The following is a 23634-nucleotide window of genomic DNA, read 5'->3' on the forward strand; positions in this document are numbered from 1 at the left end:
CAGGCCCATCTTTTTGTAGTGGTTTCGACCAGCGTGCTGCAAAGGGGGTGCGTGAGTGGAGGTGTTGTGGGTGTTTGTGTGTGCATCCAAGCGGTGGAACCTAGTGAGCTGCGGCAGGGCGAGATGATCCGCAGAGTTGGAGGTCTCGATGACCGAGTGAGAAATGATTACTTGCTGGGTGGGGAGGCAAAATTGGAGGGCTGCAGATTGTGACTGGCTAGAGGGTGTGTGTGTTGGGGGGTGTTGCTTGCACGTGTGAAGAGCGTTTGCTTGTGCTTCGGTGAGTGTGGAAGGAATGTCCACAGCAGAAGCTGAGGGAGCCCACTTGCTCTGCTGCAGGTCTCTTCCAGCCTCCTAGGTCCCCCTCGGCTACCAGACCCATCTCTGCTCCAGGTAAGTCCACTTGTTTCTAAGGGGAGAGTAAAAAGGGGGATACGGGAGACAGGCAGGCAGGCAGGCAATGGAGGGTTTGTTTCTATTGATTGGAAATAAAGGATTGGAAGTTGCCAAGAGCTGCAGGCAGAGAATATTCCAAGAGTTGGATCCTGACCTCCTGCTTGAGAAATTCAGAGGGCTGATGCCTTCCCCATCTCCTGTTCCTAGTAGTCGTGGAAAGAAAGAAAGAAAGAAAGAAAGAAAGAAAGAAAGAAAGAAAGAAAGAAAGAAAGAAAGGAAGGAAGGAAGGAAGGAAGGAAGGAAGGAAGGAAGGAAGGAAGGAAGGAAGGAAGGAAGGAAGGAAGGAAGAAGGAAGGAGGAAGGAAGGAGGGGAGGAGGAAGGAAAGGAAAGATCTCAAGGAAGGAAGGAAGGAGAGGAAAGATTGGAAAGATTGGAAGGAAGGAAGGAAGGGAAGGAAGGAAGGTGATATCTCAAGGAAAGAAAGGAAGGAAGGAGAGGAAAGATAGGAAGGAAGGAAGGAAGGAAGGAAGGAAGGAAGGAAGGAAGGAAGGAAGGAAAGAAGATTGGAAGGAAGGAAGGAAGGAAGGAGATATCTCAAGGAAGGAAAGGAGGGGAAAGAGAGGAAAGGAGAGAAGGAAGGAAGGAAGGAAGGAAGGATCTCAAGGAAGGAAGGAGAAGATAGGAAGGAAGGAAAGATAGGTAGGTAGATAGGAAGGAAGGAAGAGGAAGGGAGGGAGGAAGGAAGGAAAGATAGGTAGGTAGGTAGATAGGAAGGAAGGTAGAATCTCAAGGATGGAAGGAAGGAGAAGATAGGAAAGAAGGAAGGAAGGAAGGAAGGAAGACAGAGTTGGAAGGGACCTTGGAGGTCTTCTAGTCCAACCCCTTGCTCAGGCAGGAAACCCTATATCTTTTCAGACAAACGGTTGTCCAATCTCTTCTTAAAAACCTGCAGTGTTGGAGCACCCATAACTTCTGGAGGGAAGCCGTTCCACTGAAGGAAGGAAGAAAACCTGTTTATTTCTAGGGTCTCTATGGGAACATTCGCTACACTTTCTTAGCTGACGTGCTCCCTTTCATTTTAAAAAAATAAAGAGTCCTTATAGTCCTTAATCTTCCTTCCCTTCCTTCTCCTTGAAACCTCTGCTCTTCTCCCTCAACCGCGAGTAGCTCCTTCTCAGCTTACCCAGGTCACAACCATGTCGTTTCTTTCTCCCCCCAATTGTCTCCACCAGCTATGAACCTCTCCTTCAGCCTCACCGTCCTCGGGAGCCAGCCGGAGGCGTGGACGCCACCCAACCTGCCTTTGTCGGGACAGCCAAATGGGAGCCAACCAGAGTTGGGTTGGGCTGAGGTAGAGAAGCTGCTCTTCCTGTTCGACAAAGACCCGGTCACCCTCAGCCTCACCATCCTCTACCTGCTCTCCTTCTTGGTGGGGTTGGTGGGCAACGTCATGTCACTCCGGATGCTGACCCAGAAAAGGAGCCACGCCATGCCCAGCCTGAATGCCACCCGCAGCCTCCTCATCAACTTAGCTATCTGTGACCTGATGGTGGTTTGCATCTGTATGCCCATCACGACTGGGAACCTGGTCTACAAAGCGTGGCTCTACGGAGACGTGCTGTGCAGGGCGGCGCCATTCCTCCAGGCTCTTTCCGTCTCCGCCAGCATTCTCAGCCTGACCGTCATCAGCGTCAACCGCTATTACAGTGTGCACAACCCGCTGAAGGCCAGGTCCTTCTTCACCCGGACCAAGATCTTGACTGCCATCCTGGTTATTTGGGTCTTGTCTTTGGGCATCTGCCTGCCTCTTGCGTTTATGAGCCGACGGGACGAGATCAGGGTGGGCTCCGATCGCCTGTTGGTCTTCCCCATCTGTCGGGAAATGTGGCCCCGGGAAGAGCTCAAGCGAAGCTACAACCTCTTCCTCTTCTGTGCCCTCTACTGCTTGCCAGTCTCCTTCAACGTGGTCATCTGCTATTTGACGGTCCGCCGTCTCTGGAGACCCGCAAGCAGCGCACTTAAAGACTGCGGAGCCTTGAAGCAGACCTTGCTGGCTTCCAGGCTGAAGATCCGCCGGACGGTGGCTCAAATGGTCATCGCCTTGGTCCTGCTCTTTGCCGTTTCCTGGCTGCCCATTTACCTGGTGGACATCTGGATAGAGTTCCACAGCCCCAAGGCCTCACGGGATGAAGAGCCATCTCGTCTGGTCCTGCAACTGAGGGCTTTTTCCCAATGGCTGAGCCTCACCAACTCCAGCCTGAACCCCATCTGCTACTGTTTCGTGGGCAGCCTCTACAGATCCGCTCAGGAAATGAGGAGCCGATACCAGAAGAAGGTGGCTTCCCTTCTCAACTTCTCTCCCTTGGGAAGGAACTGGCTACCTTCTGTGCCCAAGAAGATTTCTCACAGGAGGTCCACAGACTCGGCTAAAAAAGAAGCCGGCCTTGCAACACGGAGAGAAGGCAAAGTAGGCCACAGCCACAGCTGCGGAAGTCTTGCCTAATAGATCATAGATCAACCTCATAGATCAACTCATAGATCAACTAGGGATGACCAATAGGGTGTTGAGGAACCTGCTTCCCACAAGGGTTTGATGTTTCCACGGTGCCTCTTCCCTTGACGTAAGCACCTTCCTGAAGCCGGTAGAAGAGAATAGTTGCAGCTCAGAGTTGAACTGTGGGGTGCCTTGGTGCTCTCTGGGCTTGGTGGGTTTTTTTCCAGACATTTTGTGACCCAACTAGGGAACAGCATCAGTGCCAGAAGGGAGTGGGGTTTGCAGAGAGGAGGGGGGAGGAGGAGGAAGAGAAGGGGATGGAGGAGGAGGAGGAGGAGGAGGAGGAGGAGGAGGAGGACTGTGGGGTCCTTGATGCTCTCTGAGTTCGGTTGTTTTCTTGTGGACATTTCATGACCCAACTAGGTAACTTCATCAGTGCTTCTTGAAGAGGAAACAGTGAATGGAGGACAGGATCTAAACTCTTGCAGTGATGACACAAGTGCCATCATGCTCAATTTTAGCAGTTAACTGCAAGCTTTTGGAGTCTCTCCATGAACCAAAGTCCTCCAAGGAATTACTCCAATTTTTAGCGTCAAAGCCATTTTTCTCCATTTTCATCTTTTACAGCCCCTTCAAACGCCCAGGGTTCCTGCAGATGCAATTTGCACTAAATGTCTTCTGGCTGCGGCAGACAGACATTTAATTCCATTATCACATCAAATTAGAGTTAAAAGGCAGGAAGAAAACGAGAGTGGTTTTTACCTCTAGCTCAGAATCAAGTGCTCCCAGTATGAATTCTTGCGAAAGAAAACCAAAAACAAAAACCAAAAAACCAAAACCCAAAGCTTTCTGGATAGAAAGCAGATTGGGTCTTCTCGCTTTATAGAAGTAAGAAAAAGGCTCTCATAGAATTAAACCTATAGTATGGAAAACTTTTTATCTGGTCTCCAGTTGCAAGCAGTATAGAGTCACTCTTTTCACTGAGAATCCTAGGTGCTAACAGGGAAAGTCCGTAGACTGGGGTCAAAAACATGGCTGCCATCCTGTGATTGAAACTCTACTTGTTTTGAGTTGGTTTTTATGGGATGATTGAGTCAGTTGGACTGCAACCAATGTTGGAGGGGGCAGTCTAACAACTCAGTTGATGAAATAGGAGTTTGGCCTAGTGGCAGAGGCATCAGGCTATAAACCAGGAGATTGGGAGTTCTAGTTCCGTTTTGGGCGTGAAAGATGATCGGGTGATTTTGGGCCAATCACCAGGAGACGGTGAATTCTACTCCTGTCTTGGGCATGAAAGCTAGATGAGTGGCATTGAGCCAATCAACAGGAGACAAGTGAGTTCTAGTTCCACCTTAGACATGAAAGCCAACTGGGTGATTTTGGGCCAATCACCAGGAGACACTGAGTTCTAGTCCTGCCTTAGGCACAAAAAACAGCTGGGTGACTCTCTCTCCACCTAACCCAACTCACAAGGTCGGTTTGGTGGGGAAAAATAGGAGGAGGAAGGAATATTGTGTGTGTTCGGTGCCTTGAATTATTTATAAAAATGAGAAAGGCAGGACATAAATAAATAAACAAATAAACATTCACAGCTTCTCCACTTGCTAACCATCTGGAGACCTGTGATAATGGAAAAGATAAACGCTCAGACTTTGTGGTATATGTGCAAAGGCCAATCAAACGTTAAATCTCCCTGCCACTCCAGAGACCAAGGAATGGAAACTCCAGAATCTGGAATTAATGACCCGAAAAGAAATGAAACGGACACACAACACTGAAGTTGTCAGGTATGTGTTAATTTCATGTGATAAAAGCTGGGATGTTGACGTTAAATCAATCTCTTAACTCGCTCAGCCCTGCAAACAAAGCTCAAGGACATTAAAAGGCTATTTGCCGAGAGATGGAAATGGAATTGTGCTCGGTTTCCCATGAGACCCAAATATTGCCTCCCGGATATTTTGATATCTCGGGCAGGTGCAGCAGGACGGAAAGCCCCACAACTCCAAACTGGAAGATGATACAGCATCTATCAAGTCAGCTGCCATCAAACAGGAAAGAGTCAAGAGATGCCACTCTCGACAAAGGGTCTGATAGTCATAGTTGCATTCCTGATCTTAGTTTTGCAGCCCAGACTGCCTCAAAAAAAGGCCTAGCCAATAATACATAATAAAAAATAAATTTGAAGTGTTCCCCGAACTTCAGCTACGAAGGGACTCCTCATTTCAATGCACCTTCCTGCATCCTTCACCAATTTCCCTGCAAAGCAAGCAAGAAAAACAACCAAGAATTGTAACCTTTTCATTCTCACAAAAAAAACCAAACACCAAAATCTGGTAAAGTCACCTTAAGAGTCCTAGAAGAACATATTGTCCAAATGCGCCCTCTTGTGGCAGGAGATGGAGATTCTCCTCTAGTTGGCAGAGTTCTGGAGCCCCCTACCAGTCTTTCTATCCGGCAGATTTAACACAACCATGCCAGGATATTCATGAATCTGCCATCCAAAGCAGCCGGGGAAAGCTTGTCAGCTCAAACCTAGCCCTGGCTTGTTTCTGAGCACCGAAGGAACGGTCAACAGACCGCAGTTCTTGCCATGTTGGTCTTCCCGGCTGCAGACAAAGCAAGCGGCTTCACTAAATATTATCTTTCCCCCCCAAAAAAAAGCTGCCGGAAGAAGGAGGTGCAAGTGAGAGCAATCACAATGATGAAGCATGGAGAAAACCACCTGGCCCCCTCTCTGATATTTACATGGCTCAAACCATGATGCCACTTAGATGCCTCCTGGAAGAAGCAGATGACCAGGAGTTATTTCCTGGGTGTAGGAGGAAGGGCCCTGGTGCCACATTCAGATCCATGGCCTCAAGAGATCCCCCTTGCTCTGCGCCATTCCTTCAATCTTGAAAAGCCAAAGCTTTTAGTTGAAAATACACCCCAAGACCAGCACCAAGGAAATAACAAAACAAGACTTTATTTTGAGAGGTCCTTGGTGGTCTTTGAGCTTGGTTTTTTCTTGCAGGCATTTCGTTCGGTGGCACAGTGGTTAGAGTGCAGTACTGGAGGCTACTTCTGCTGCAGCCAGCTGCCTGAAATTTGGCAGTTCAAATCCCACCAGGCTCAAAGTTGACTCGGCCTTCCATCCTTCCAAGGTGGGTAAAACGAGGTCCCAAATTGTTGGGGGCAATATGCTAACTCTGTAAAACCACTTAGAGAGGGCTCTAAAGCACTATAAAGCGTTATATAAGTCTAAGTGCTATTGCTATTATCCAAACCAGATAACACCATCAAAGCCCCCAAGCTTAGAGAAGCACCAAGGACCCCTCATTTCCATCCAGAGCTACAAATATTCTTTATTAAGTCTTGATTTTGATTGTTGAAGTTGACTGATGGTGGAGAGGAAGAGATATAGAGGGACATGGTCCAAAATTCTAAGGTGCTTTAGGAAGGACATGGTTGAGAAAGCAGAGATGTGGGGAAATGACTTACAGAAAGCGGGGGGAGATATCATAGGGTAGATTGAGTCACCTTGAGAAGGAAGGGAGACAACGAGAAGACCAAGAAGATTTCAACGTGGAAGTGGCAGTGGAAGAATGAGAGCGGAGCAGAAGGATGCCAATGAAGTCAAAAGCATTTGATCTAGGAGAATTAGAGAAGGTTTCCTTGTAAGATTATATATTTATGTGCCAGTTGAAAAGAAAATATTTAGGCTGCTGAGCTGCATATTGCAAATATTAAAGGAATCCTATATTGGAGAGACTGAAAGAAACGGATTATTTGTCCCTAAAGTCAAAAAGGGCAGCGTTATGTTTATGCCCTTGGCTGAGCTCAGCTCTCTGTTCATTGTGTCCTGGAGGAAGTGTTATATTAATATAGTGAACATAAATATTTTGCAGCTGGGAAACTCAGTTTAGGGGAGTGATGGCTTCACTTGGAAAATGTTGTGAGCCAGGAGGCAGATACAAGACCTGAATTAACCTTCTTTGGCCTTGGGGGGGTGGGGAATGGCTTGTGCAGAATCTTATAGATTAACTTTAATACTGAAAAACAAGGGGGAATCAGGATACGATGATACCTGAAATACGTTTTACCTGTGGTTGCAAAAAAGATGGGAAGGTTGGAACAAAAATAACTAGAAGGATTAGAATCAAAATGTAAATATTGTACCAATAATAGAAACGTTAATGGTTTGGTTATATTTTTGTATGTAAGGCAAAGTAATGCCCAAATGCTTGCACTGTGCTTAATACTTATCGTTGTAAACAATAAAAAATATATTCCAAAAAAAAGGGGGGGGAAAATTAAACGTTAGGAGAAAATGATCATCTTGAACCAGTGCTTTCCATCATAGCTAATAATCCATGGCAGCTGGTGTGTCAGGCTCAGGATAGGCTGGATTAAAATCTCAATCCCATAATGCCCCAGAGTTGGAAACAAATCAAAGCGGGTGTCTTCCTGGGGAATTCTGGGAGTTGAAGTCCACCCATTGCAAAGTTGACAAGGCTGAGAATCATTGATTTAAACCATTGGTGTGTTCTTCTTCTTGACCAGCTTTTTTCTTTTCTTTTTTTTACTGCTTTTAGCAGTTTTCCACCTGCTTATATGAAGTTTAGGAAACTCTGCCACTGAACTCTAAATTCCCAAAAGAGAAATATGCAAATATTGTTTAACATTCCCATGCTGATACTTTGCATTAAAAACCAAATATCGAGGGATTGTATGGCGCGGAGAAACAGCGCCATGCAAGCTTGAATTGCTAAGGCTGAAGAAACTTATAGAGTCTTTTATAAATGAGATAATATCCAGGAGCCACTGGCCATCACAAGCTACTGAACAACCTCCGCAAAACGCTGGTGTCATCTTTTAACATGTGAATAATACCGCCTGTGTTAGCACGATGGCTGGAGTAGACATGGACACTGTAAATACGTCATTCAGAAGCTCCCTTTCTTGCTTTTCCAGATGCTTCGAAGTTTGCGTTGGTTAGTCTTTCCACAAACCCCCTTTTCATTTTCCTCTAAACCAGTACTCCAAAGGGGAAGGAAATCCCCAAGGGATATTTTGGGGATAGCTGAGGTCCAGCTTGTTTTCACAGCTCTCATCCCCCCACAGACAGTTGGCCCAGTTCAACGCTTCCTTGTCTCATTCTGGCTCGGTTGCCATTCCACAGCCCCACCTTTATTTCCAGGGCAGAAAACAACCATTGCAAACAAGAGCTTGTTCCAAAACCTTCACTCATATCTGCATTCCAACAGATGCAAGGAAACAACATGGCTTAACACCGCTATAAATCTCCTCCCCTCCTTGTTAATTCCTCCTCCTCCTCTTCCCCTTCTCTTTCTCCCCTCCTTCTCCTCCTCCTCCTCCTCCTCCTCCTTCTTCCATATTTGATTTGTCTAGACTCACCCACCACAACTTATCTATCTGCCTGGCTTTTTCGTTCCGGGCAGAACCTTCTCATTAATTTTAGGCAATAGACCAACTTGATGGTGGCTTGCCAGGGGAGGAAGATTTACATGCCCTAAAGGGTTCTTTTTCCCCACAGAAGAAAAGAACGATGCTTAGAAGCCTTAGGTAAACATTCGTGTTTGACAGGTTGCTTGTTTGGGATGCTCCTGGAGGAGGCACCCCACCTGGGCACTGAAAACATTCGCTCGGAGATTGAAGGGGTAGAAGATTCTTGGTTCTTAATTTGTTGTGGTGGTCCTTCCTATTGCTTTGTCCCAACAGGTGAGGGACCTTGGTTCAAAGGACCTTACTGGACCACCAACCCAAGGTGTTGAGTTCAATTGATGCACATTAATGGCCCAAAGAACTTCAGGAGAACATATTCTGGATTCTTGGGGGGTTTTGCTTCCCCGATTCCTGAAACATGGAAGTGTTGAGGGCCAGGCCTCTTTTAAAGATCTGGGAAACGCCCACATTATCTAGTTATAATTTTTTTTTTAGAATCAAGACCGATGAATATGCACAAAAACATGTTGTTCCCATTGAGGATTTGCAGACCTTTTCTACCCAAGATATTACAAACTGTTCCCGTTTGCCTCTTGGTGCACATTCCTTAGCCCAAGCACAATTCCTAACTTTGCTTTAAGAAAACTACAACACACACACTCTCTCTGCTCTTTCCCAGTCCCTTCCACCTCGTGTCGAAAAATGACGAGACTGTCAGAAATGAATAGATTCAGGATCGCTTTTTGGGCAATCCACCCTTGTTTATCTTTTCCGTGCAAAAACCTGACAAGGGCCTTGCCTTGTTTTTCTCCAAGGGTGAGTCACACATTCCAGATTTTGGCAGCAAGCAAAGTTGCAAATGCCAGAAGGGCAGATTTACACGTCTTACTATCAGCTGCTCCCGATGTGGAGAGTTGGAGCAACTAAGGAGCTATGAAGAATCTAGTTCTTCTGGCTCCAGAGACATGCAGGAGGAAGACTTGGGTCTCCTTCCACAAAATTGGGAGGGGGAAAAAAGGAAGGAAGAAGGGGACGCTGGGCCAAATGCCAAATTCTGTGCAACTTTGGCATAAGTGAAATGGCAAGTATTAAAGGAATGCACTTAAAATGGCCAACACACTCCAAGAGGGGTCGTAATAGCTGAGATATCCAGTGGCAATTGAGGCAGGGGGTTTATTTTATCGGTGTTGGGGTCTTCTGAAACCTTAGCTTCTACAGAACTTTGAACAGACGCAAATACATCATCTTAAAGTCTTGGTTGCCCCAAAGAATCTTTGCTTGTATTTTTCTGTAGACCAGGATTCCACAAAGCTGTAAACAGGTCACAACAATTCCTGGGAGGCAGGCTTAAAGATCATGGGATGGTTTGTTGAAACCCAGACAGTTGTCTCTTGCAAATTGCATCTGGACTGTGGCACACTTCGTACTATTTTTTTTTTCTTACACTTGAGATTACAGCCAAAATACCGAGGAAGCCATGGTTTAGAAAGGCCAGTGAACCTGGTTAGTGGTATTTTTCCCCAGAGGTCTTTTCCAAACACCTTACCAAATAAAACTTTTGGCATATTTGTAGGGTTTTCTAAAATGAAAAAAATAAAATAATGATACTGGCTGACTTTGGACCAACCACTAGGGGACAGTGAGTTCTAGTTCTGCCTCAGGTGACTTTGGGCCAGTCCTTCTCACTTAGCCCATCCCACCTCACAGGGTTGTTGCTGTGGGGGTAAATAGGAGGAGGAAGCTGTGTTGGATACATTCACCACCTTGGGTTATTCGTAAAAATAATAAAGGCAGGAAATAAATAAGTAAGTAAATAAGTAAATAAATAAATTTATGCACACAACTGCAACCAAGAATCAGTACCTGCTGCTTTACCACCAATGACTCTGAACCCGCAGCGTTTTTCTCACCCCATCCCACCCTCTGGGGTTTGGGGGGGGGGAGTTTGAACAGAAGCAACGTAAGAGGACACACTTTTTCGTTCTTCCTTCCCACGGCAAGCTCCGTATTAAATATTTTTTTTAATATATTAATTCTTTCTTTCCATTTGTTTTAAACGCACCCCAAAAAAGCATCAACATAAAACAGAGGCAGAACCCACCGGATCATAACACAAATGCAAAACTCAAGAGGTCACACTGGACAAAAAAAAACCCGAAGGGGGCTGGTTGAGGCTTGAGACCCTTTCCTGCAGAAGAGTCGGGAGTTCGCCACTGAGCGATGTGTAAAAGGCTGTAGAAAAAGGTACACTTGTGGAAGTCCACCTGGAAGGACCTTGTTATTTGGGGCAGGGGTCCCCAACCTTTCCAGCTTTGTGGAACGGGGGAGGGGAGAGAGAGGAAATGGTTCCATGTGCGAGCGGCAGGCAGGTGTGCTCACACACGCAGCACCACTGGCACAAGCAGCAGGTTCTCGCACACGGCCGTGAAGTTCCATTTGTGCGAGTGACGGCCACTCGTGAGCATTCGTGAACCTCTATTTGTGCAAACGGCGGGCGCTCGCACGATGCATGGTGCCCCATTTGTACACCTGATGGGCACTGGCACTCACGCGCATTTGTGAAGCTCCATTTGGGTGAGCAGCGGGCACACTTGCCGCTCACCCGAATGGAGCGTCACGCGCACACACACACAGGGCGAGGGCCCACCGCTTGCCCGAATCGAGCTGAGTTTGTGCACACTCACCTTCTGCTCGCACGGCCTGGTTCTCAACAGGCCATGGCCTGGGAATTGGGGGACCCCCTGATTTGGAGGACATCAAATAAGGAGGATTCTTTGGGATTTGGGGGCGGAGGGGCGGGGAGGAACACTCCTCCACCTGGCTCTTGCTCAGTTTTTGAGCAGGTTTTCCGGTTTGGGATAGCCGAAAAGTACGAAATCGGCTTCGTAGAGTTTGTACAGCCGCTGTCGCCACGCCATGGGGATTTTAGCGAACCAGTCTTCCTCCCAACTGTTGGCTGTCCTGTTCCGGTAGCTGGGAGGGAAGTGGAGGAGATGGTCCACCTTGAGAAGCTGCAACAGGTACGTGGCGTCTTCGTCCAAGGTCTCCAGTTTGCCGACAAAGTCATACTCGATCTGGCAGGGGTGACATAGGCGGTACACCTGCCTCCAGTGCTCGTTGAACGGGGCCAACTTTTCTGTCCGAGGGTCCAGTAAGTACTGGATGAAGTCTGAGAAGGAGACCCGGAAGCCACCTTCGAAGGCTTCGCTCACTGACGTCGGCAGGCTGCTGTAGTTGGCGTAAAGCTTGAGCATGGGGATGGCAAACCGGCGGTAGAATTCCTCGTTGGCCAGCTCAAATTTGCTCCGGAAGGCCGAGATGAGCCGAACGAAAGGATCCCGGACAAAGAGGAACTTGGTGTACTTCTTGAGCTTGATTTTCATCAGGTGGCGGGAGAACTTGCCGTAGCGGCGCCAGAATTTGTTGAAGGTGAAGTGGGTGCTGGTGTTGTGGACGTTCTCGCGGGGAATGTCCAAAGGGTCGACATAAGGGACGCCTTGGTCCATTAAGCTTTCGCTCAGGACAATCATCACCCGCTTCCAGTTGGTGCAGGCCACTTTGGGGACGTAGCAGTAGATGATGCCGTGACGGTCATCCACAATGAGGTGGTTGAGCTCATAGTTGGGAATGTCGTCGAAGGTCCTCTCCTTGGTCGGGAAGGAGAAGCTGGAGTTAGTGCACCAGTCCTGCAACATCTGCCGTCTCTCCTTCTGCAGCTTTGCTTGGTCCAGCACCATGTTGACTTCCCGGGTGGGCCACTCGTAGCCTCTGACATTCTCCTCCAAGTTGCTGGCCCCGGGTTTGCTTGAAGGTCGCAGCTTCGGCTTCTCGGCCTTCCAGCCCAGATCGAGGTTCTTTTTCAGGTTGGAATTTAAAAGGTTCTCCAAAAAGTCGTCCATCTCCAGCAGAGAACCTGGGTTGTCCTTCACCGCTGTGGGGAGCGCCCCCTGAGGCCTCGAGAGGGTGGTGTGGAGGTAGAAATGCGCTGTCCCGACATTGTCCCAATACACAATGATCAACAAGATCATGAAAATGGAGCCGAGGACCACCGAGAGACGGAAAAGCCGTGCCTTGGTCATGGCTGCCAGGTGGGATCTTCAGCTACTTCCTTCCTGAGCTCATCTCCAACTCAACGGGAAACCTCTGGAATCCAACATGGCTTCGATGGAAACCTGCAGGGGGTACCAAGCACAACGTGAATGTTTTTTTTCGCAAACATTATTAGAGAGAAAATACAGAACAGGCCAGCCTTCCCCAGCCTAACCTCCTTCAAGACATCAAATGGAATTTTGGAGAACTGGAGAAAGGTTGGGATGTGCGGGGTCCTTGTTGTTCTTTGAGTTTGGTTGTTTTTGCGCAGATGTTTCCTTACTCAGCTAGGTAGTATCTTCAGTGGAGTGCTTGATGCTCTTGGGGCTTGGCGGTTTTCCTGCAAGGCGTTTCATGACCCAACTAGGTGACATCATCAGTGCTAGAAGGAAGTGGGGTTTGCTTTCTGAATGCTCTCCCATCTAGCACTGATGATGTTACCTAGTTGGGTCATGAAATGTCCATAAGAAAACCACCAAGCTCAGAGAGCACCAAGGACCTCATCTTTCTCTTCCTCCTCCTCCTGCCATAAACCCAACTCCCTTCTAACATGGATGATGTTACCTAGTTGGGTCATGAAACGTCTGCAAGAAAACCACCAAGCTCAGAGAGGACCAAGGATCCCACAGTCATTTCCCCCTCTTCTCTTTCTTCACTCTCCCTTAAAGCAGTGATGATGTTACCTAGTTTGATAAAGAAATGTCTGCAAGAAAACCAGCAAACTTAGAGAGCGCACCACAATTTAACCCCGGACTATAAATATTCTCTGTTATCAATAACATGTTCAGTGCTGCACTGATGATATTACCTAGCTGGGTAATGAAACATCGGCATGAAAACAGCAGGATCAGAGTGCGCCGTGGATCCCACAGTTCAACCCAGAGCTATAGAGAGTCTCATCTATTGGCTGTTATGTCTATTTCAATCTGCAGCACACCCGAAATTTTAAAAGGTGGACCCTCCCAAAAAAACCAAAATAGAGTGGAACCCAGTTCAAACCATTGTAGATACAACTTGTATTAAAACTGTATTTCGTGCGTGGTATTATTGCTCTGACACTATCACCCTAATCCGAAATTGATTTTTTTTGTTTTGTTCTGGATTGACCCCACTCTCTCCCGAGACCAAAGTTCATCTCCCTCTTTTCCTGTGCCAATTCTGCGTTATCTCACTGGTTTTAATCGACAACCCTTTTCAGAGCTACTTCTCACAAAAGTGAATTTCCCCTCTGGAGAGAATGTGATAACCTTTCTCCCTCAGTAAACACAATCGATCACCACAAACTGGAATCCGCAGCACCAATTTCATCCGTTTCTAGGCTGCTATCTCTCCTGTTTTGAAATACCTCGGCCGGCAAACCGGTGAATTTCTGAATCCCGAATTAGATAACATCAGCGGAGTTTGGAAGTTTCTGTTCCTTTTAAAATCTGGGGTAGATGGGAGTCTAGATATTTGTTTCAGAAGTTGGTTCTTGCAGTCCTGATTTCTTAGGATCTTCAGCCAAAAAAAGAACACCACAAAATGTTTCTAAGGTTTGTTTGTTGGCTTGCTTGCTTGTTTATTATTAATCAACCAGATCCCCAGGATAAGGCACTTTCTCCACAAATAATGAAACTTTCTTTCTACATCAAAAGTGACTCACATGCTTCGTCACGCAAGAAATGCTTACCCCAAATCTTCTCCTTGATCACTCTTAGAGCAGGGGTTCTTCAAACTTGACCACTTTTAAGACTTGTGGACTTCAACTCCTAGAATTCCTCATGTTGGCTAAGGAATTCTGGGAGTTGAAGTCCACAAGTCTTAAAAGTTGCCAAGTTTGGAGACTCTTACCTTAGAGGGGAAAAAGGAGACCACGTGAGGAAGATCAGCTGTTTTGAAGACGGAAATCACTTTAAATTTCAAGCCATGCCAAAGAATTGAAGTTTTTCAATGCTTGATTTGATTGGCGGGCAAAGCTTTCAGCAAAAAGCAACTTAAATCTTATTCCTGGTCCCTTATTCCTGTCTCCTTTGGAAGACCTTTTAAAGAAATCCAGCTGTTCCCTTCTTTATCACTAAATCTTCACAACAATTTGGCAAAAGGAATCTAGATCAGACTTTTTAAGATCAGATTGACCGACAATGGCAGGGTGACCCGATTCCTTCCTGGAAAGTAAATAAATCATCATAAGGCATGCTTTCTGGAAAGAAGCAACAAGGGTGTGCCTTGAATCTTCTCAAACGGGCTGGATTCCTGCAAAATCCCGTCTGTAGAATTTGACAGGAAGCGAAGCAGACATGGGAAATGGTCTTTACAGCATGAGGTGGAAGGGAAAGCATGTAAACAACCATGGAGAATGGTGTGTTTGCTTTGGGAACGAGTCTGCCCTGATTGCATCTCTGGATTTCTCTCTAACTTTAAAATCAACAACACATGAAGAAGTCTGAAGTTTCACAGACCCAAGATCTTGGCGGGGTCCCTTCCTTGCCCCGTGCATTGTTCGAAAGCATGCGAAGTCATGCGTTAAGACGCCTTTCCTGGCTCAAGCAGAAAAAGGAACCAAGGGCCAAATTTAGCATTCGACTATGGCTTGTTTTTAGAACAGTGAAGTTTATATGGCAAGGGTCTTCAAACTTGACAGCTTTAAGACCTGTGGACTTCAACTCCCAGAATTCCTCCTCCAGTCATGTTAGCTCAGGAATCCTGGGAGTTGAAGTCCACAAGTCTCAAATGTGCCAAGTTGGAAGACCCTTGATCTATTCTCTCTCTCTCTCTCTCTCTCTCCTATCTCTCTCTTTCTATCTATTCTACCTCTCTTTCTATTCTATTCTATTCTATTCTATTCTATTCTATCTATCATCTATCTATCTATCTATCTATCTATCTATCTATCTATCTATCTATCTATCATCTATCTATCTATTCTATCTATCCTATCCTTCTCTCTCTCTCTCCCCCTCTATCTATCTTTCTTTCTATCTATCTATTCTACCTCTCTTTATCTATCTATTCCAGGGGTCTTCAAACTTGACAGCTTTAAGACCTGTGGACTTCAACTCCCAGAATTCCTCCTCCTCCAGTCATGTTAGCCCAGGAATCCTGGGAGTTGAAGTCCACAAGTCTCAAATGTGCCAAGTTGGAAGACCCTTGATCTACAGCTTACAGGCCAAATGTGCATTGCGCAACTTGTGAACCTTCAGGAAAGCAACACGGGCCAACTTATTTTCCACAGCACCACAAAGCAAGACAAGAAGCGACGGATGGAAACAAATCAAGGAGAGAAGCAACCTAGAATTAAGGAGGAATTTCCTGACAGGGAGAACAATTAGTGAAACGACTTGCCTCCAGAAATTGTGGGTGTTCCATCACTGGAGGTTTTCAAGAAGAGATTGGGCAGCCATTTATCCGAAATGGTATAGGGCCTCCTACTTGAATTGAGGGGGGGGGTTGGACTAGAAGACCTCCAAGGTCCCTTCCAACGCTGATGATATCCCATGTTCTACTGCAGGATGCTCAGGGGCCCATTCAAGATATATCCACGGACATAATCCACAGGCCACTTTTGGCCAAAGCAAACTCCCTTTCCCTAGCTAGAAACTGGATTCCATCATCCCAGCAGGCTTGGGCCAACCTGAGGTGACTCATAAGTGGTTGCACATTAAAAATAGAAATTCAGCAGGCCTGCAAGGATTTCGGTCAACAAGCAAAGCAAAAGCAACCAATTATTTGGTATTCTGGACAAACTCAAGCGAACCAAAAAGGGTTTGCTTCACGGAAAGCCACGGGGAGAAGAGTGGACTCTTTCTCACTCACTCCCCGGAGAAGCTGGAAAGACATCACAGATCTGCAAGGAGCACTTGCACTTAGTGATTGATGTAAGTTGGATGAGGGGAAAATTAAAAAAAACCAAACAACTGGAGCAGAAATTTGCCAAAGGCGTAAAAACACCGAGAGCCAGAACTGGGTTCTATGCCATGCAGTTTAATCCACCTTCCGATGCCTTCACATCCATCTTCAACTTGTTCGCTAAGATGACTGACACAAGCCACAATGACGTGTCAGGGTAGCAATTGCATGACATCGTGATGGAGATGTTGTTCCCTAACTCCATTTATTTACCTGTATCCATTTATTTACCTGTATTTATTTATCTTTTTTTTTTTTAAACAAGTTTTATTAATTTTTAAAACACACAAATTATCATTATTCATTACATGTTTAAACCTTTTTCCATTGTAAATTTAACAAGTCAGATAAATTATGATTCTATTTTAAACCATTTCCATATAATATACCAAAACCTCTTATTCAATTTCTCTTTACTTCTCTTTACTCTTATTCAATATCATTATTATTATTTCATCTGTTTCTTTCTGACTTAGTTACCATTATTCTCATTCTATATTTCTACAAGTTTTTACCAATTCTCCCCCAAAAAGACATATACACACAACACACAAAACATAAAAAAATCTTTTTGGAAAGTAACTTGGACCCAGGTGTCTCTCTCTTCATGGACTTCAATTATATTCATGCTCATCTTACATATCATTACTTATTTTATTTACCATTCTAAGCCTTCTATATTAACTTCTCCACATATTTCACACTTCTTAATTCTACCTTAATTAATCATCTTAGTTTGAATCATTATATTTGTATCTTTTGTCCATTTTTTATCATCCTTTTGTCTCATTCCTTATGAAAAAAAAAACAAATCAGTTTCTCCTGAAATCATTAAACAGAGTATGATGCCTTTCTATCTCCCCCCTAAGTTAATCAAATTAATCTTTAAAATAATATCTAATACCCAATCAGATTTTGCTTGGTACATTCTATCTGACTAATACATCCAACACAATTAAGTGCATAATTAGACAATAAATCCAAATATTAAAAAAAAAAATACTATAATAAAAATTTTATAATAACATCAATACCATAATTTTATTAAACTCTTTAATTAAAACAATATTCTAAACCTCTCCTATTATTAAGTTTTAAAGCCAATCATTTTTAAACATTTTAACATTTTAATCTCTTATCAACTCTTAAACCATTGCAATACTACCATCTCATCTTATGTACCTTGCAAAATCTTTTTTTTTTTTAAAAAAGTTATACTTTATCCATTATCCATAAAAAATTCCTTTTTTCCATTTAATTTCAAAACATTGTAGCTTTTCTCCACCTTTTCCCTTTCTTTCTTCTCCCAACAAATCTTTCTACCCCCCCTTCTTCTAGCCTCTGCCTTACCGGCTTCCCTTCTCTGTCGTATTCCTTTTCCCCTTTGTTTACTATCATCATATTGGTTTTGCACTTTATTTTTCCCTTTCTTAAATGTTTTTTTAGATCTTAAGTCCTTAAGTCCTTTAGTTTTCTTCTTTTCTCTTCTTTTCTTTTCTTTCTCTCTTCCTTCTTTCTGGATCAAATTCTGAGATTCATTAAAGATGGCTCCTTCCTTTCTTTCTTGTTCCTCTGCTGTCTTCATCTGTTGTAATGTTTGTTGATAATTAGTAAGCGCCATTTCTAAGAAAAGGAAAGCTTCTTCCACACCATCTTTACCATTTTTTTTTGCTTGTTCATATTCTTTTCTTAGTTCCTCAACAGAAAGAGCCATTATAAATCTTTTCTTTTCTTTTCTCCTTCTTTCTTCTTACAACAACCAGAATATTCAAAAGAAAATAAAAAAGATAAAACAGTCCCAAAGTTATCAATCAGTCCAAACCAAGGCAGAGATCTCACTTTCTCCTTCTGGGGTAATATCAATCAAAGAGAAAGAAAGTCCAAATCTGTTTAAAATCTTATTACAATATATTCTAGTCTTCAAATCCTTAAGGCATCTGCTCCAACAAAGTCTTAGCATACAAATATTTTCTTTTTAATCCTCTCTCTTCCCACTCATCGCTTAAAACCAATTTCCACCTAAAAAATAGGTTTCTTAATATCCAGTTATTTATTCCGTAGGAAAAGAGGGAAAGCTATCCTTTCAGCACCTTCAAACAGCCGCTTTTTTCCTCTTCTGGCAGGTATTATTCAGAAAGTCATACTTTTCAGGAATTTTATTAAATATGTCTTAGAGTCCTAGGAGCCAAGAAAAACTTTCTCCTCTCAATCACTTTCTCCACTTCCTCCTGCGCATTCTTACCCGGCTGCCAGCTTCTTTGTGGCGGCCATTGCGGACCGCCGCTGCACCGTCCTGGGAAAAGGGGGTTCTGCCGGCCAGGGAGGGGGTCTGCAACACCCCCAGTCCCTTCTCCGGATCCCCCCAACCTTCAGCTGCCCCTGCAGGGCAGCCTAGCTCCGTACCCGTGTGGGTCGGAGCCCCAAAAACGGCTAGCGCGGCAGGGATCGCGCAGCTTCGCAAATCCCTGCCGCTCGCGAAGCCGACAAACCGGAAGTTTGCAGGATGCTCAGGGGCCCATTCAAGATATATCCACGGACATAATCCACAGGCCACTTTTGGCCAAAGCAAACTCCCTTTCCCTAGCTAGAAACTGGATTCCATCATCCCAGCAGGCTTGGGCCAACCTGAGGTGACTCATAAGTGGTTGCACATTAAAAATAGAAATTCAGCAGGCCTGCAAGGATTTCGGTCAACAAGCAAAGCAAAAGCAACCAATTATTTGGTATTCTGGACAAACTCAAGCGAACCAAAAAGGGTTTGCTTCACGGAAAGCCACGGGGAGAAGAGTGGACTCTTTCTCACTCACTCCCCGGAGAAGCTGGAAAGACATCACAGATCTGCAAGGAGCACTTGCACTTAGTGATTGATGTAAGTTGGATGAGGGAAAATTAAAAAAAAAAAAACAACTGGAGCAGAAATTTGCCAAAGGCGTAAAAACACCGAGAGCCAGAACTGGGTTCTATGCCATGCAGTTTAATCCACCTTCCGATGCCTTCACATCCATCTTCAACTTGTTCGCTAAGATGACTGACACAAGCCACAATGACGTGTCAGGGTAGCAATTGCATGACATCGTGATGGAGATGTTGTTCCCTAACTCCATTTATTTACCTGTATCCATTTATTTACCTGTATTTATTTATCTTTATTATCATCTTCTATCTATATAAAAGCAAAATACCACTCACGCATCATCACAAAATCTCCAGAACCGTAAAGCCTACAAACTTGAAATTTGGCCCATATGTTCCTCTTGGCTTCTAGGTGCTCACTAAGAGTTTTTCGAAATCACCATCAGAGTATTAGTATTTCCTATATTATTATTATTATTATTATTATTATTATTATTATTATTATTATTATTATTATTATTATTATTATTATTATGCTCTGATGCTAAGGAGCACTACTCCCTCTCTCCACCTGGAAAGAAATCTTTTCCAAATGCAAAACACAAGCGGAGGAGTTTCAGTTTCAGAGCACCAAGCAGCTTTAATACAGAACAGTTGAGCTAAGCCACGCCCAGGCTCCTTGCTGTCTCCTTCTTGCTCACACAGCAAATACTGTTTCAGTTTCCAAACAGCCCTCAACTCTCTCACATACCGACAGGACGCCTAGCCAGGTGAATACCGATGGATGCTGGTAAGCAGAAGCAGAATTTTTTTCTCCCCTTATTTTCCTCCCCAAAAACTAAGCCCGACCACCTATTTTCGTAGCGAAGCACAGATCTCTGGCTCATTATTTTTATAAGTAACTCAAGGTGGCAAGCTTATCTAATGCTCCTTCCTGCTCCTATTGTCCCTACGACAACCCTGTGAGGAGGGTTGGATGGAGAAAGTGTGACTGGCCTAAAGTCACCCAGCTGTCTTTCATGGCTAAAGTAGGACTAGAACTCACACTCTCCCAGTTTCCAGCCTGGTGTCTCAACCACTAGACCGAGGTGGCTCTCTAAATCCTAACCTTATATATGTTCCAAACTGCAGATTTTATTTCCAAATAAATGGGAATTTTGGGAATTGAAGTCCACGGGTCTTAAAGTTGCCAAGGATGGATACCCTGAGCTAAGGGCCACCTAGCTTTCCTCCTTCCTTGCTCTTCTCCAGGACAACTCCTCCTAGTGTCCTGGGCGCTGAAGACCCGAGCCACGCAGAAGTCTTCAAAGGCAGGGTGAAGATATCCAGGCGCCTCCAGCTTTATGCTTGATCATTCCCTCTTTCTCCAAAAAAGGAGAGCTGTTACAAGCACCCCGTGCACAAAGATGACAAGAACTGCAATGAAGCAACCGCTGTCCCACCAAAGGAACATGGAGCACCACAGCTGCGTTGGGTGTCCCATTTCTTCAGAAAGGGCTCGCATAAGCTCTAGACTTCCTCCTTTTCGTTTCCTGAAAGATGTGTGCACACCACCAGAAGCCCAAGACCGAGAAATCACCATTCTCAGCCAGAGACGCAGCTGGTTTAACTCAGGGATGTCCAACCTGGTCAATGTTAAGACCTGTGTGGACTTCCAAGAGTTCCCCAGCCAGCCAATCTTGGCACCCCCAGTTGGATCTCCCACAACAAAGCCTGCCCTTCATGATTTGCAAAAGACAACGTGGCCAACCGGTTATATTAAGACCCATCGTGTGCTTCAGGGTAGCCCCATGTGGGGAGCTGGCCAGCCAGGTTTATGAACCATAATTTGAAGCTTTAGACTTTAACCCAGCCATCGTGGCAAGTCTTCCAACTTGACAGCTTTAAGGCTTGAGGGCTTCAACTCCCAGAATTATTCCTCCTCCTCCAGTCATGTTAGCTCAGGAATTCTGGGAGTTGAAGCCCACAAGTCTTAAACTTGCCAAGGTGGAAGACCTTTGGCTTAACTCAAGCAAGCCGTGGCTTATCTCAGCACGATGTGCCAATGGGATGGCCCTATTCTCCGGCCATTCCAATCCTAACCAGGGTTGTGTCTTCACCAGTAAGGGGAAAGAACAAAGCCTGACCCCCTCCTCCCTGTATTTTATCACAAGCCAGCTTTGTACCACAGCCCAGTGGCTGATTAAGACTCACCGGTGCCCCTAAGCACTGGCAAATCTTGGTGCCCTGTACAAATGAAGCCATATTCTCAACTTTGTGGTGCCCTCTTTGGGTCTCGTGCGTAGTCTGCTTAATGGTTAATACACCCCTGCCACAGGCGTCCATCCCAAGACACAACCACAGATGGGTGTTGTGATGCCACCAGCTCACACCACCTCCAGCAAGCATGGAGGATGCACCATCGGTTGACTGAGATCATGACACACCTGTATCAGGTGTTCATCCCAGCCCCACCCCAAGGATGCCGGGAGGAAGCATGATCCCCTCCCCAGATCCAGGCAGCCACCAGCCAGGCCTGGTGGGGGAGAGAGGGCATCTGGAGTCGAGATGCCCCCCTCCCCAGCCAGCAGCCGCTCCTGCTCAAGGGGAGAAAAAACCCAAGCGAGGATGGCGCAAGGGTGGCAGGGGATCTCCAAGCGGCCGCCCGCGGAAGCCCTTATTGCGCATCTTTCGTATATCAACCCCGGCTGTGAGAGGAGGGGATCCCACGCCCCGCGGGGTTTTAGCTTCCGATCCAGCCAAGGTGCGCGCCCGGGAGAGGGAATTCAGTGGGAAGAGGCTAGCGCAAGGCAAGGCAAGGCAGGGCGCGATGCGCTTTGCAAAGATGCGCCCACGTGGGCGCGGAGGAAGAAGGCGCCGCCGCTGCATCCAGCCCCCCTACCCTCCCACCCCCATGGCCGATCCCCTGCCCACCTGCGCCCGGCATCCCCGCTCACCTCCGGCCGGCCCCGCTGCCTGGATCGCGCCTTCGGCTGCGGCGCGTCCCGCTTTCTTTCTCCGGCCAGCCCGGCCGCAGCTCCTCCTCCGGCTGGGGCTGCGCCGCCCCTCTCGCGAGAAGCCCGGCCCGGCCCGGGGGTCTCCCAGCCAACGAAAGCGCCGCCTGCCGCTCCCCGGGCGCTGCGCGACGAGGCCCGGCCGTGCAAGAGCCGGTAAGCCTGGCCTGCTTAGGCTTGCGCTGCGCTCCGCGGATGCTGGCGGGCTGTTCCCCGCGGCGCTCGGGGAGAGCAGGAGAAGTCGGGCTGCAACCCGATCTTCGCTTCTCCCCCCACCGCCCCATCCCGAAGGGGCTTTCAGTACTTTCTCCCAGCAAGTGGGGAGGAGGAGTTTTTGTTTTAATGCCCCTGCAGTTTTCTTGGAAGGGCCCTTGTCTTCTTCCTCCTCCTCCTCCTCCTCCTCCTCCCAGGGCTAAGCGGGAGGGACTGGCGCAAGTCCCACTGCCTAAGAGAGGACTAGAACTCCCCCAGCGCCTAGTTTTTCACCGGGTATCTTCACTCTGATCCCAAGCAGGCTTCATGTATTGTGAAGATACTATCCGCTTCGGAATAGACTAGACTAGAGGTTGGGACTAGAACTCATGGTCTCCTGGTGATTGGCCCAAAGGCACCCAGCTGGCTTTCATGCCTAGAGCAAACTATTGGCCCAAAGTCACCCAGCTGGCTTTCGTACCTAAGACAGGACTAGAACTCACGGTCTCCTGGTGATTGGCCCAAAGTCACCCAGCTCCCTTTCATGCCTAAGACAGGACTAGAACTCCCAGTCTCCTGGTGATTGGCCCAAAGTCACCCAGCTCCCTTTCATGCCTAAGAGCAGAACTCACGTCTCCTGGTGATTGGCCCAAAGTCACCCAGCTCGCTTTTCACAGCTAAGACACGACTAGAACTCACAGTCTCCTGGTGATCGGTGCAAAGTCACCCAGCTGGTTTTCAGGCCTAAGATGAGACTAGAACTCACCATCTCCCAGTTTCTAGGTGCCTTGTACCAACCTGCTATGACTCTTTCATTGTCCTCCACCCCGGGAGAAAAACAAGATCAGGCCCTTGACTTGCAAACAGAAGAAGAAGGATCGGTTGATTCATGCACTTCCTGTTATTCACATGCCGCTCTTGGCTTCCTTTTGAGGGACATATAGGTGCGGATGTGGTGTCCTTTTTGGTAACATCCACCTCACCGTGGCCCTGTGAGGAAGGTGGGCCTGAAAGGGGGGGCGGGGAGAGCGAAGGCCCTGAGGTGCTCACTGAGCGTTGGGAATTTGAACTGGGACCCAGTGCAGCCATTTCTTGCTCTCTGCGGCAGTCCATGGTCACGAAGTCCTCCCTTATCCCTTCTCCTGAACCCAGGCAAATGCACGCTAGGAAAGGCAATTGGGGCTTGGATAAATACAGTTGGTACAGCTGGTCCTCCACTTATGACCACCCCCAAATTTCTGTTGCTAAGCAAGACATTGGTGAGGTGAGTTTGGCCCCACTGTTCG

At 46.4% G+C, this 23634-nt stretch overlaps 2 protein-coding genes across 6 annotated transcripts; one reads left to right on the top strand and one right to left on the bottom strand.

The window, feature by feature from the left end:
* The first annotated feature begins 285 nt into the window (after positions 1 to 285).
* LOC113423704 (QRFP-like peptide receptor) lies at positions 286 to 2900 on the top strand. The gene is made up of 2 exons (XM_026685231.2): positions 286 to 393; positions 1630 to 2900. The coding sequence occupies exon 2, from the start codon at positions 1632 to 1634 to the stop codon at positions 2898 to 2900; it is 1269 nt and encodes a 422-aa protein (XP_026541016.2). The 5' UTR covers positions 286 to 393; positions 1630 to 1631.
* A 7410-nt stretch (positions 2901 to 10310) lies between these two features.
* Positions 10311 to 23193, bottom strand: CHST12 (carbohydrate sulfotransferase 12). 5 transcript variants are annotated; one of them, XM_087942224.1, is made up of 3 exons: positions 22100 to 22167; positions 13771 to 13919; positions 10311 to 12508 (listed from the first exon to the last, which is right to left on the bottom strand). In XM_087942224.1, exon 3 carries the CDS (start codon positions 12413 to 12415, stop codon positions 11165 to 11167), a length of 1251 nt encoding a protein of 416 aa, XP_087798350.1. In that variant the 5' UTR covers positions 12416 to 12508; positions 13771 to 13919; positions 22100 to 22167; the 3' UTR covers positions 10311 to 11164. The 5 variants fall into 5 exon arrangements, with proteins under 5 accessions (XP_087798350.1, XP_087798352.1, XP_087798351.1 ...); XM_087942226.1 differs by lacking the exons at positions 13771 to 13919; positions 22100 to 22167 and adding an exon at positions 23147 to 23193; XM_087942225.1 differs by lacking the exon at positions 13771 to 13919 and having other exon boundaries at positions 22100 to 22194.
* Positions 23194 to 23634: the final 441 nt, after the last annotated feature.

Source organism: Notechis scutatus, chromosome 12, assembly GCF_049901735.1.
Source record: "Notechis scutatus isolate UNSWTSFEM ecotype Mainland chromosome 12, rNotScu1.2, whole genome shotgun sequence".
Classification (NCBI taxonomy): Eukaryota; Metazoa; Chordata; class Lepidosauria; order Squamata; family Elapidae; genus Notechis; species Notechis scutatus.